General features: G+C 33.0%; 1 protein-coding gene across 1 annotated transcript in view; it reads left to right on the forward strand.

The window, feature by feature from the left end:
- The first annotated feature begins 9,841 nt into the window (after positions 1 to 9,841).
- CDH19 (cadherin 19) overlaps positions 9,842 to 14,710 on the forward strand; it is a 47,291-nt gene continuing 42,422 nt past the window's right edge. The window contains exons 1-2 of the mRNA XM_068993882.1: positions 9,842 to 10,036; positions 13,533 to 13,827. Of these exons, the coding sequence (XP_068849983.1) occupies positions 9,842 to 10,036; positions 13,533 to 13,827 (490 nt within the window). The remainder of the gene's footprint in view (positions 10,037 to 13,532; positions 13,828 to 14,710) is intronic.

A 14,710-nucleotide genomic window follows, 5' to 3' on the forward strand; every position in this document is an offset into this window, starting at 1 on the left:
AATTCCGCAGTAAATAAGTAAAATATGTCTAATGAGAATTCATAAACAGAACAAAGAAAAAGGTCTTTTACATTCTAAATCTCTTAAGAAAGAGTTAACACATGGTTAATTATAATTTTTGGTTCAAAAATTGTCTTCCTTCTCACTTATATCTGCAAGCTATATCCACTCATTTCTTAGTATATTCTATTAGCAGTTTTGAGAAAGCCATTTAAAAGCCTTTATTTATAATGTCACTCTAAGAGACTGCCAAGTTTCCCTTGATTTTTAAGAGATCACAAATAGGATTAAGTTTCTATATTTATCTGATCCACACTTTCCCAGCTCCAACTTTTATCTTCCCCCACACAGACACCAAATCCATCATTCTGACTTATTCTTTCCTTTGCTTTGTGACCTCAAGAATCTTTAGAGTAAGAGGGGAAATGATGGTGTAAAAGGAGATAATAAAAAACATTTTATTATGTCTAGTTTCAAGACTGGTCCAAAAGTTAAAATGCAATTTAAAGAAATTTATTCAGCTTTAATAACATGAACTACCCAAGACAGATGTCATACACAATGCTAGAAACCTATGCATTTCCTTTCTTCTATTCAGGAAAACGCAAAGTATATTGTAGACTCTATGACCTTAAAATTAGATATACAATCCTACCTCTATTTAGTATGTAGATCACTTAAAATTTCTCAATAGACATCCCTTCATATGTGAATATAATATATTATATGAAATATACTTTTCTATATTAAATCATGTGATTCTACTTGGATATATTATATTGATGCTTATAATAATAATGGTATTCAAATATTAATAACTTTATTAGATAACATTGTGTTAATATCAATGCCACCTAATTTTAATATATTATATATTTTGAAAAATATATACTATACATTTTATTTAATATTTACACATATGTCTAGATACTGGCACTAATATTAAATCCAACCAAGCTAACATGATTCAGAGTAATGGTATGGTTTTCTCTATATTGACATATTATGCATGGGGGGATAATATATGTATATACTGTATCATATATACAGTATTTATACTGTATATAGTATAATTATGATAACACATAATTATTATATAAATTTAATAATTGCATACATATAATATACAGTGTATGTATATACTGTATATAAGGGGGGATACATGTAAATATATGTATACTTATAGCTGATACATTTTGTTGTACAGCAGAAACCAACACAACACTGTAAAGCAGTTCTCCTCCAATCAAAAATAAAAATTTAACAAAGAAAGAAATATTATACAGATTCATATTCCTGTATTCACCTGATTGGAAAATAAAACCAGGATTGCCGACATAGGTCACAAATGTCACTGGCTATTTCTCTAGGGCCCATTTCAGACATATTAATTGATAACAGTTTTCCTTATTAGCCTGAACTCAGCTCTGGGTGTCTCTCAGTCTGACACCGTTGACAGCTGCCAACACTCTTCATTCAAAAATGGACCATTATTTGCAACAATTTTTCCCTTCCCCTAAAATGTATGACCACTATAGAAAATTTGGAACATGGAAGATTGTAAACAAAGCCATAATAATTCCTCATTCAAATATGCTTATTGCCACCATTTCATTCTATTTTTATCCTGAGTTTCAAACGACAGGGTATTGTATTCCTATCTGTTTTGTTATGATACAGATGCATGAAATAGTGATAACTTAACTTTTAAAAATTTCTATTATACACTTAAGCTGAAAAAATAACATAAGGTAGAACAATCATTCAAGTTTAATGGATATTATGTTTTGGTAGCTCTAGGTTGTATCAGAGGAAAAAAATGCAACAGATATTTCTAAACTTCAAATGTTAAACCGGTTTCTTTTTATCCTATAATCTTAACTATCATCATAAAATCTGTGTATTATTTTTCTTTTCTTAGAATTAGTTTAGAAAGCCAATTTATGAGAATAATTTATAATATATCACCTTATAATTTTGAAACATTTGGTAGCATTCAGTTCAGTCGCTCAGTCGTGTCCGACTCTTTGCGACCCCATGAATCGCAGCACTCCAGGCCACCCTGTCCATGACCAACTCCCAGAGTTCACTCAGACTCATGTCCATTGAGTCAGTGATGCCATCCAGCCATCTCATCCTCTGTCGTCCCCTTCTCCTCCTGCCCTCAATCCCTCCCAACATCAGAGTCTTTTCCAGTGACTCAACTCTTCTCAGGAGGTGGCCAATGTACTAGAGATTCAGCTTTAGCATCATTCCTTCCAAAGAACACCCAGGGCTGATCTCCTTCAGAATGGACTGGTTGGATCTCCTTGCAGTCCAAGGGACTCTCAAGAGTCTTCTCCAACACCACAGTTCAAAAGCAGCAATTCTTCAGCACTCAGCCTTCTTCACAGTCCAACTCTCACATCCATGCATGACTACTGGAAAAACCATAGCCTTGACTAGACGGACCTTAGTCGGCAAAGTAATGTCTCTGCTTTTGAAAGTACTATCTAGGTTGGTCATAACTTTTCTTCCAAGGAGTAAGCGTCTTTTAATTTCATGGCTGCAATCACCATCTGCAGTGATTTTGGAGACCCAAAAAATAAAGTCTGACACTCTTTCCACTGTTTCCCCATCTATTTCCCAAGAAGTGATGGGACAGGATGCCATGATCTTCGTTTTCTGCATGTTGAGCTTTAAGCCAACTTTTTCACTCTCCTCTTTCACTTTCATCAAGAGGCTTTTTAGCTCCTCTTCACTTTCTGCCATAAGGGTGGTGTCATCTGCATATCTGAGGTTATTGATATTTCTCCCGGCAATCTTGATTCCAGCTTGTGTTTCTTCCAATCCAGCGTTTCTCATGATGTACTCTGCATTTAAGTTAAATAAGCAGGGTGACAATATACAACCTTGACGTACTCCTTTTCCTATTTGGAACCGGTCTGTTTTCCCATGGGCAGTTCTAACTGTTGCTTCCTGACCTGCATACAGATTTCTTAAGAGGCAGGTCAGGTGGTCTGGTGTTCCATGGTGCCTTAATTTGAACTTCAATTTTTTATACATTTTTTCCTACATAATTCAGTTTATATTTGCCTCTAAGTGGACAAATTTAAAATTTTATGTGAGGTATAAAGTGGTAAAGAAAATAGCTCTTAGTTTATAGAGTAAACTAGCTTTTAAATATATACTAAATTTAGACAAATTATCTCCACCGTGTCCATGTATGTGCTCAGTTGTGTCCGATTCTTCATGACCCTGTGGAGTGTAGTCTTCCAGGGTCCTCTGTCCATGGAATTTTCCAGGCAAGAATATTGGAGAAGGTTGCCATTTTTTCTCCAGGAAATCTTCCCGATGAAGAGATCAAACAAGAGTCTTTTGTGTCTCTTGCACTGTAGGTGAATTCTTCACCTTTGAGCCATCTGGTATGCCAATTCAGTGGTTGCCCAAATTTTTAATTTCATTAACTTATTATGGAGTTCTGTTTTTTGTATATTTCATCAACTGCAGGTACTAAAATATTTAATACTTTCTGTGCATCATATTGATTTTGTAAATATAAAAGAAATTATTATTTGTATTGTTGAAAATATGTTTTAAATACAGTTAAAATGCAGTGCAAATACTCATTAACCAATTTCAAGAATATTAATTATCAGGAGGACCAAAAATTATCAGTTGTTGACCAGAAAAACAATGACTAGCAAAATTAGCAATATTTTTATTTATCATCTAATAACCAATTCATATTAAATATTAGAGATTTACAAAAATGTAAGGATAAGAATGTGTTTATACAAATCAAGATCTAGACAATGTCCTCACTTTACACTTGCTCTTGTATCTTAAACATCTTTTAATCTAGCACAGTGTCGTCTTTAAAACCCTACACTTTTTTGGTCGAACTACTAACATGTTGAAGCCTCCCCTATCCTGTCCCTCTATGTTGTCACAGAGCACACAGGCTTTGGGTTCCCTGCCTCATATAACAAATTCCCACTGGAACTTTCAATGCAAAAAGACAGACTTTTGGACACAGTGGGGGAAGGGGAGAGTGGGGATCTTCCCCACCCAGAGATCAAACTTGGGTCTTCTGCGTTGCTCGTTTATTCTTTACTGTCTGAGCCAGCAGGGAAGCCCTAATGCATACGTTTGAGTGCAAAAGAATAGACTTTTGGATGCAATAGTGGGGAGGAAAAGGTAGGAAGATTTGAGAGAGTAGCATTGAAATAAATCAGATTTTTTTAGCAGCAGTGATGAGGGATAACTGACAGAACAAACCACACATATTCAAGTTAATTTGGGTTTCTTTGGCATATTTATACTTCTGTGAGACCATAATCACAGTCAAGATAATGAACTAAGCCATCACCTCTCAATTTTCTCTTAAGACCCTTGGTATTCCCTCCTTCTTCTTCTCCAGCTCAGTGCTCTCTCAAGAACTTACCTGTTTTCTGTCATTGTAATAGGTTTGAATTTTCTAGAATTATATACAGATGGAAACACGCAATCTGAATTATCTTTTGTCAAGCTTCTTTCATTCAGCGTAACTATTGGGGATGTTACTTTGTGCATCAATAGTTCATTTATTTTTACTACTGAGCACAATTACACCCCATGGATGTACCACACTTAATACATTGAATTGTTGCTAGGCATTTGATGTGTAGTCAGTTGGGCGATTTTAAATAAAGCTGTTTTAAACATTCTGAAGGAGATCAGCCCTGGGATTTCTTTGGAAGGAATGATGCGAAAGCTGAAACTCCAGTACTTTGGCCATCTCATGCAAAGAGTTGACTCATTGGAAAAGACTCTGACGCTGGGAGGGGCAGGAGGAGAAGGGGATGACAGAGGATGAGATGGCTGGATGGCATCACTGACTCGATGGACGTGAGTCTGAGTGAACTCCGGGAGATGGTGATGGACAGGGAGGCCTGGCGTGCTGCGATTCATGGGGTCTCAGAGCCGGACACGACTGAGCGACTGAACTGAACTGAACTGAAACATTCTGGTAAATATCTTTGCTTGGACGTGTAATTTTATTCATCTGGGGCATATATCTGAGAATAGAATGGCTGGGTCATATGGCTGGTGTATATTCAAGTTTTTAACTTAAAAACCTGTTTTCTACACCAGTTGTGCCAGCTTCCATTCTCACCAGCAGCGCGTGAGAACTATATCCCATTTGGTACAGCAATCTATAGTCTTAATTATTTGATGTTGATTGATTGTGCTTTTAATTTTTTTTTTTTATTCTCAGAGATTTTTATTGTTCTGTTCGCATTTCAATAGAGGAGGCCAGTGTTAACTACTCCACAATTATAACTATTTACTTCTCCTTAGTTCTATTGATATTTGTTTCATGTATTCCAAAGCTCTGGTATTAAATTCACGTATGTTTGGGAATGTTAGGCCTATTTGGTAAATTTCCTTTTATAGTCTTTGTAAATGCTCTTGTTATGTCAAATGATATAACTCTTATCTTGAGGTCTTGTTTCTGAGATACTGATACAGCATTTCCACTAACTTATGATTATTATTTTATGGTACATTTTTCTCCTCCTTGTCCTTACAGCCTATCTGTGTATTTATAATTACATGCTTTGTTTAGTACATTGTTGGGTTAAGTTTTTAAATTCCAAATTGACAGACACACTGCATGTTATTTGTAGTGCTTTATTAATCTCATTTTACTGCAGTGACTTATTTGGTTGAATTTGCTATACAATCTTGAGTTTACTTCTTCTCCTGCATTCTCCTGTTCATTATTGCACTAATAAACAATTTCTAGAATCTTACTTTCCCTTTCTTGGTCCCATGATATGACATTTTGTTTATTTTCAGTGATTGCTCTGGTGAATTTGGCGTGCATGCATCATTTCTCACAACAGCCTACTTGAGCAATTGCTACATCACTTTATCTATAATGTAATAAGTTGAATAATAGATAATGTAATTTCCCGCATCCCTTTATTTTCACCATTATCAGCACTGATTTTATTCTACATGTTATATACCATGTAATATTGTTATTAATTTATAAATAATATATATTTTTAAAGTATTAATAAAAATACAAAATAGCCTTTTATATTTATCTATACATATTTAATATTTCCTTCTAATTCATTATTTTATGTTGGTCCACATGTCCTTCATTATGAAGAGTTTCCAGTTAATAGTTTTACAGTGCAGTTGTGCTGTCGATTAATTCTAATGTGCTTTATATTCCCTTGATTTTGAAGGATATATAATTATAGGTTGAAAGGTTTTCTCTCAGAACTTTATGGGCGTCACTCTCTTTTCATCAGTTATTTCTGATGAGCATTTAATGGACATTCTCATTGTTTCCTTTTTTATCTTTGCATTTTATTTTTAGTAATTTTACAATAACATGATTTTCTTTGATTTTTCTCTTACATGTTTGTTGAGTGTCTTTTTAAGTGTGGTATTGTTCTGCACATTTGAAAAACCATTGGTTATTATTATTTTCTCTCCTTTCTCTTTTGGACTCCAATTTATATAAATGTTATACTACTGGAAATTGTTCCATAGTTATTGAAATTATCTTTATTGTTAAAAATCATTTTTTCTGCTGCTGCTATTATCTCTGTACTTTAATTTGAATAATTTAAAAAATAATCTTTAAAATCAATGGTATTTTCTTCTATAATGTTTGATCTTTTGATATAACCATTTTGATCTTAGATATTAAATCATTCAGTTCTAGGAGTTTCTTTTTTTTTTTCTTTCTTTGTTGTGTTTCATTATGTGGTCACTAAAATATTTGATTTAGATGGTTATCATCAATAACTGGCAAAACTTTAAAAGAAAGAATGATGAGGAAATTCATAATAAATGGTTCAAGTGCCAGTACATGAAGCTAATAATGAAACTTAGGAACAAGAACACATCAAGACTGGAAATAAAATGTGACAAAAGTAAGAAATGTTTGCCTTCAGATATGAAGCAATATTAAATGTAGAGGATCACTTATGAGTATTGTTGACAAATATGTAAAATTGCATCTAATCAAGATTCTACTAATTTAAAGTGAATAAAGAAATATATTAAACCACACTGTGGGGATGCAGTCAGAAAAATCCATAATGTGGGAAAATCCATAGGATCAATTACTTTTCTCAACACATAAATGGAAAGAAGAGTTAAATTTAGTGTGATGAGACTTGTGGGTTAACTGAGATTTAACAAATGTCTCAACAAACTACATGGTGTGGAAATAGCTGAATCTTGACTCAAAGATGTTTAAATAATTTTAATTTGAGTATTGTTTGAATATTTGATTGTATTGAAGACATTCTAAAATTTTAGTAGTTAATTTTGATTTTTAAAAAAGGTACACACATACACACATATATACATATGCCATGTGTGCCCAAGTTTGCTTGTGTGTGTAATGAATCATTAAAATGATAGGACATTTCAAAAATTTTTTAATATCAGGAAATAGGTGTGTATACAGATTAAGCAAGACTGATCATGTCTTGATAATTTTGAACCTAAATGATGGCATATAGCTGTTCATTATACTATTTTGTGCTTAAATGTATGAAGATACCATAATATAAAGTTAACTTTGATGGTATTTATCTGACATTTTAAGTGTAATACATATCACTGCTAGTGATAGTTTTCCAAATTTATACAAATTATCTTTTCATAAAGAAAACTGTACTTGGTCAAATGTTTTCATTGTTCATTGCTATCAGAAATATGTGTTTTATCAATTTCTAAGCAACAGACATAATTAAAATTTCAAATATTGAACTTAGGGTAAAATTAATATTTAATTTTTACCACAGGTGAATTTTTTCTTTAGTTTCATTAAGTAAACTTATAACAAAGAATATATCTGCTTGAAGGAATTAGAGAGGGACCATGGAATTCCCATTAACAACAGTACGTTTTTTGTTAATTAGCCTTTTTTAATATCTCTTACTAACAGGAGCCAAAGACCTAAGAAATCTATCAGGGACAATCAAAGATACATGGAGAACATTCAAACAAGGTCGTATGAAAGACTCCTAACTGAAAAAGATTTTATGACTTTTCTGTTGATTAGGGCATTGTTAGATCTGACAAAACTATTTTTCTTCTGTGAAAGTGAAAGTGAAGTCGTGAAGTCATGTCCGACTCTTTGTGACCCCGTGGACTGTAGACCACCAGGCTCCTTTGTCCATGGGATTCTCCAGGCAAGAATACTGGAGTGGGTTGCCATTTCCTTCTCCAGGGATTTTTCTTCCTTAATCCCAACAAAGGCAATTTGGTTATGTGGAGACTATGTAAATATGGGAAATGAAAAGTTATTCTGTTTCATTTAAAGGTGAGAATTACCAATCATGTCATGGAGAGTTGGTATGATCAGTATCAGGTAAATGGAAAGTTCTAAATGGAAAAGTCCCTAGCTTGTTTTTTGTTTTTTGGGTTTTTTTTTTTTGTCTTAATTTTTTAAATTCATTTTTATTTATTTATTTTAGTTGGAGGCTAATTACTTTACAATATTGTATTGGTTTTTGCCATATAGTGACATGAATCAGCCATGAGTATACACGTGTTCCCCATCCTGAACCCCCTCTTCTCTCCCTCCCCATCCCATCCCTCTGGGTCATCCCAATGCACCAGCCCCGAGCACCCTGATTTATGCATCGAATCTGGACTGGTGATCTGTTTCACATATGATAATAAATATGTTTCAATGTTATTCTGTCAAATCATCCCATCCTCACCTTCTATTTAAATACTGAAAGATACCTTTCATCTCCATTTTACTTATTATAAACATTTAGCCATGTTACCCAAGCACTGAAATTTTTATTTTATTTTCTATAAATGGTTTTCTTTCTTTGTTAATATGAAAAACATTTATTTTGTATATATTTGCAATATAAAAATATCTTAGAGTTTCTATTTGCAAAGTATTTCATAACATCAAGATTATGAATCAGTATAAAATTTTAAGTCCCCCAGGTCTTAAGCTGAATTTTCTTTTTTTTCTATTTAATTAGCTATGTAAAATATCATAATTTAAGAAACTGAATTGAAAAAGAGAAATGTCACATTTTTACCTGGTTTGATAGTTGATTTAATGGAGTTTGAGTTTTACTGAAATAGAAAGAAGTAAGCAAGTTAAACTTTTAAAAATTTATCAGTGCCAGTTATCAGTCAAGGAGATTGGTAGGGCAACTTTTCCACCTTCAGGCAGATTTATAACAATAACTAGGCAGAAATTTGTAATTGTTCCATTCAAATTATTCCTACAAAATATGATTAACTAGCTTACCTGGAAAATAAATGCATATTTTGTCCCATTTTTACAGATGCAAAAGTTTTATCCTGCCTTCAATAATTCTGTGAGAAAGTGTTTGTTTTGTTTTTAGGTGATTCAGGAGAATTTATTTATTATTTTTTTAGATTTATTTATTCTAATTGGAGGCTAATTACTTTATAATATTGTAGTGGTATTTTCCATACATTGACATGAATCTGCCATGGGTGTACATATGTTCCCCATCCTGAACTCCCCTCACCTCCCTCCCCATCCCATCCCTCAGGGTCATCCCAGCAGACCAGCCCTGAGCACCCTGCCTCATGCACCGAACCTGGACTGGCGATCTGTTTCACATATGATACTATACATATTTCAGTATTCTCTCACATCATCCCACCCTCACTTTCTCCCACAGAGTCAAAGTGTTATTTTTTTAATCTCAAAATATTTTTTATTCTGTTCTCTAGGAATATGGAAGATACGTAAGAGTTGAAAATATTACAAGAGAGCTTAAGAGTTTTGTTTGCAGCACACTATTTCCCCTGAAGAGTACCATTTGGAATCCAGAGCAAAATGAATTGTTGGTTATTGCTGCCTTTTATGTTCGGAGTTCCTCTCCTATGGCCTTGCATTATAGCAGCAGAAAACTCTAAAACAGAGGAGGTGAGGCACCCAGCGGGATCTCACTTGAGAATCAGGCGTGGCTGGATGTGGAACCAGTTTTTTGTACCAGAGGAAATGAATAAGACCAGACATCACATTGGCCAGGTACTGATTTTCTGAAAGTGCTACTGGAAATAACCTTGTAAATCTAATCGAATGAGTTGTGGAGGCTTCAGTATTTGATGAATTTTTCATTTTCTCAGTGGAACTATTAGAAAGGCTCAAACAACAGCATAACTGATTGTTTCATATTTGCAAACACCAAAAATATTCACAAAACTTGAAGAAGAGAGAAAGCTCTGCATTTCAAATTTCACTTTAGTCTCTCATGTGAAAATGCAGCCTTTATCAACATCTGGAAATCTGATGGTGTTATTTTTGGTAATGGATCAAAGCAACAGTAATGTTTACCAACAGTATTTAGCTGTATTTTCCATTATGCTAAGTGGCTGTTGATTTACCCCTCATTAATTTTTAATGAAATAGATTAATACCAAATACTTTTACAGTCATGTAGCTTGAAGAACCTACACACTTCATTTGATTAGTGAAGTTGAAGTAAAATGAATAATTATTTCACTTCTCTCTAGAAAAACATTTTAAGAAAATGTCCTTAATGACACAAAACATTTCCTATTCATGTTTTCAGTTTTTATTCTTAGTTGATTTTCTTTAAACAGAGGTAATTATAATATCATGTCTTCTTCTCTGTAAGGCTCTTTCTCTGGATGAATGAACTCAAATAAGTTTAACCGCTAATTAACTAGCACTAAAATTTAATTGGGCCCAAAGGGTGAAGCACTCAAAATTCATTAACTCCCTCCTTCCAGCCCTTTCAAAAGAACTTCTGTGTTAGTGTGTTGTCTGGATTCCACATGAGTTCATCTAGCCCATCAGCCCAATATATGAGTACATTCAACCAATGACCTTGGTTAAGATTTTAGGCCAGTTTCAGTCATTGGGGTGTGTGTGTGTGTGTGTGTGTGTGTGTGTGTGTGTGTGTGTATCTGGTATAAGTAATATTTCTCATGCCTTTTTTGACTTTTAGTGGTAAGGCTCTAAGGGAAGTGCATCAGTGCAATCAAAATGAGGACTAGTGATGTGATTAATTCACATTTTCTCATTTCTTTTTTTGCTTCTGCTCACTACAGATAACTTTTATTTCCTCCTTTCATATAGCATTTAGCTTTTTCATTCTGTAAAAATATTTATGAAAATATTCTAACAGATATCTTTCCTCTAAACAACCTCATTAGGCTTAAATGGTAACTGTTTAAAGGAAAGTAATAGTGAATATTTACATGTTTGTAGTGACAGAGCTGGTAAAAAGACAATGTAGCTGATATGTCCAAAAATCACTTTCTTTTTGATCAGTTTGTTAAAGGGGGTTAAAATTTGGAAGCACAATTAAGTAAAGATTTAGTCAAATAAGATTTTCCAAATTGATAGTAAATACATAATTGCAAAAATGGTTTTGAATGGAAAAATAGAAAATGTATAATCACAAAATTGAAATGTGTTTAACTTATGCATTTTGTGACATAAATAGGAAGATGTTGAAATTATGGTTTTTTTAATTAAATCTGCATCCTAAAAAGATCAAGCTCACTGATCTATGACAATCAAACTGAATATACTAGAAATGCATTTATCCATGACCAAATCTGACTTTCCTTGATCCTGATATTCAAACTATATTGAAATGATATTGGAAACCAGTACATGTGATTCTTCTTATTTCTAATACTTATTTTAGAAAATACATTTGTTTTCCTTAATTTCTTATCATTAGGGGATGTAGATTTCACTTTTATTAATAATTAAGGACTTTCAAAATTTAAAAGCTGTAATTCTTTTTTCATTATTTCCAATTTGTTTCTTTTATTGTAAAACAATGATTCAAGACAGCATTATAATATTAAATTGTTCATTTTGCTATCTTGAGATATTCTCCCCACATAGAAAAATGTATTAATTAGTTCAGAATAATGATACATTGTACCTTGAGCTGTCAGAAAAATTATGAAATTAAGCTTGTGTCTATTGGTTTACTGTATATATTTTCAGAGAAGCTCTTCTGAAGAAGGGCATATTCATAAATAGTGCTCCACAGCTGGCACAGTGGTAAAGAATCCACCTGCCAATGCAGTAGATATGAGTTCGATCCCTGGGTCAGGAAGATCCCCTGGAGGAGGAAATAGCAAACCACACCAGTATTCTTGCCTGGAAAATTCCATGTACAGAGGAGAACATGAACACACCAGTATTCTTGCCTGGAATAAGATGGACAGAGGAACCTGGTGGGCTATATTCCATGAGGTCACAAGGAGTCATACATGAATGAGCACACACACACATTCAAAAACTGGAATATGAATAAGGAATCAAGAAAACCATGGATTCACGATAATTAGGAGGTTACTCTCTAATGCTTCTTTTCTTCATGTAAAATAAGTTAGATATGAAAAGTCATGTAGTATTATCTATATCATAACCTTTTTTAACATATAAAATTCAAAATTTCATTAACACTAGGATGAATAAGATATTTAGTGAGAGCCAAAGAATAGGCACATTTGAGAATTAAGTGGACTATATTGGAAAGAAAGAATTAGATCTAATTTGGCTTAAATTTGAGGACTAAAAGACCATGTTTGTAAGAGGGGAGGGGCTGTGTGGGCGAGGGTCTGGGGTCAAACAGGGCTTTGGTCCAAATCATAATTCAACCCCCAAACCATAAAACTCTGTGAAAGTTTTTATATTTTTAAATCTCACTTCTCTTCTCTATTCAAAGAATTTATTAAATCAACAATATGTATTTTACAATATTAGTATGAGAATTAATTGAAAAAACTAATATAAAGCAATTTTCAGATTTTATGGATGATTGAGATTATTATCATAGTCTCAACATGCTCCCTAATTTTCTTACTAATATTTCCATGTCTTCTATGTGTTTTTAGCCTAGAGATAGAACATCACTATTTAAATTTATGTAAGTCATTATCTCTTTAACTGTCTCTAGATCCCTATCTAATATAAATATTTGAGAGTATGGTTTTAATGGCTAAAAATGTAATCATCTGAGTAAACATGAACTGACTGTGTTGTGCATAATGTATAAAAGAGGCTTTGTTTTTCAATCACTATAGTTTCTAATTGGAATCATCTATTTAGAGTAATAAAATTTGTATACTGCTTTACAGTGAAATTTCAGAGTCATCTTCCTGGTGATAGATTTTAATCTTAAATTTAACATTTCACCTCATCTAATATGCAAAGAGTTGACTCATTGGAAAAGACTCTGATCCTGGGAGAGATTGGGGGCAGGAGGAGAAGGGGACGACAGAGGATGAGATGGCTGGATGGAATCACTGACTCGATGGACGTGAGTCTGAGTGAACTCCGGGAGTTGGTGATCGACAGGGAGGCCTGGCATGCTGCGATTCATGGGGTCGCAAAGAGTCGGACATGACTGAGTGACTGAACTGAACTGAAATTATTAGTTTGGAGAATAATTAACAAACATGAAAATGATACAGTTAAAATATATCTATTTTAACATATCTAGACAGTAAATTATCTCTCTTTGCACTTGCAGCTAAGATCTGATTTAGACAATGGAAACAACTCTTTCCAGTACAAGCTTTTGGGAGTTGGAGCTGGAAATATTTTTGCCATTGATGAAAGAACAGGTGACATATATGCTGTAGAGAAGCTTGATAGAGAGGAACGGTCCCTCTACACTCTCAGAGCCCAGGTAATCGACACCAGTACTGGAAGGGCTGTGGAACCTGAGTCTGAATTTGTCATCAGAGTGTCGGATATCAATGACAATGAACCAAAATTCCTAGATGAACCTTATGAGGCCATTGTACCAGAGATGTCTCCAGAAGGTATTGCATATTAATTTACATCAAAGATGTACCTGTTAACAATGAAAACAAATTTAAAATTTCAAGCATATGTTTTGAACATGAATTATTTAAAGTTCTACCTGGGTACTTCCTTCTGCAAATCTGTTAAGTAAAATATTTGAAAAATTTGACTATACACTAAAATTTTATAAGCAATAATACTATTTATTATTAGGTAATTTGTCTTGTTAAAATATAATTTCAGTCTTCAATAAAAAATGGTTAAACATGTTTGAGTGATACATGAAATTATTTAACTTGTTCACTTATTAGTTTCTTCAATATAAGAATTTATTTTCCAAAATATACTTTTGAATCTCAAAGAAAAAAAAATAAGATCATCTCCATTTAAAAATAAGAGAAACCATTTTATAAGACAAAAATCTATAATCATCCAAACGAGGAATCATGAAAACTAAAAACAAAACAGTTGAAGATCTCTGTGTAGCCACATCCATTTTTAATTTCTTTTTCAAACCCAATATCATTTTAATAAATACTTTAACTATAAATACTTGTAAAGGAAAATGCTTTCCATGAGATATAATAATTGACTGCCTTGGAAATCAGACTTGTTTCCAATAGGGGGAAAATTATCATACAATCATACAAAATTTGTCCACTCTTTTTTTGTCAGAAAATTGTAACAAAACAACAAATAGTATATGATTTTTAATTCATAAAATGTATTTAATTGTGATAAATGAATTTGTTTAAGTGTAATTCAATAATGATTTTTAAATTATGCTAAGGTGCTTTAACACTGCCTTATCTGAATTTGATCCATTATCCAGCATGTCTAAAAATGTAGATTCCATAATATACTTTCCTGATTCTTCACCCTTTAACAACTAGCAATTTA

This window comes from Capricornis sumatraensis, chromosome 21 (assembly GCF_032405125.1).
Source record: "Capricornis sumatraensis isolate serow.1 chromosome 21, serow.2, whole genome shotgun sequence".
NCBI lineage: Eukaryota > Metazoa > Chordata > Mammalia > Artiodactyla > Bovidae > Capricornis > Capricornis sumatraensis.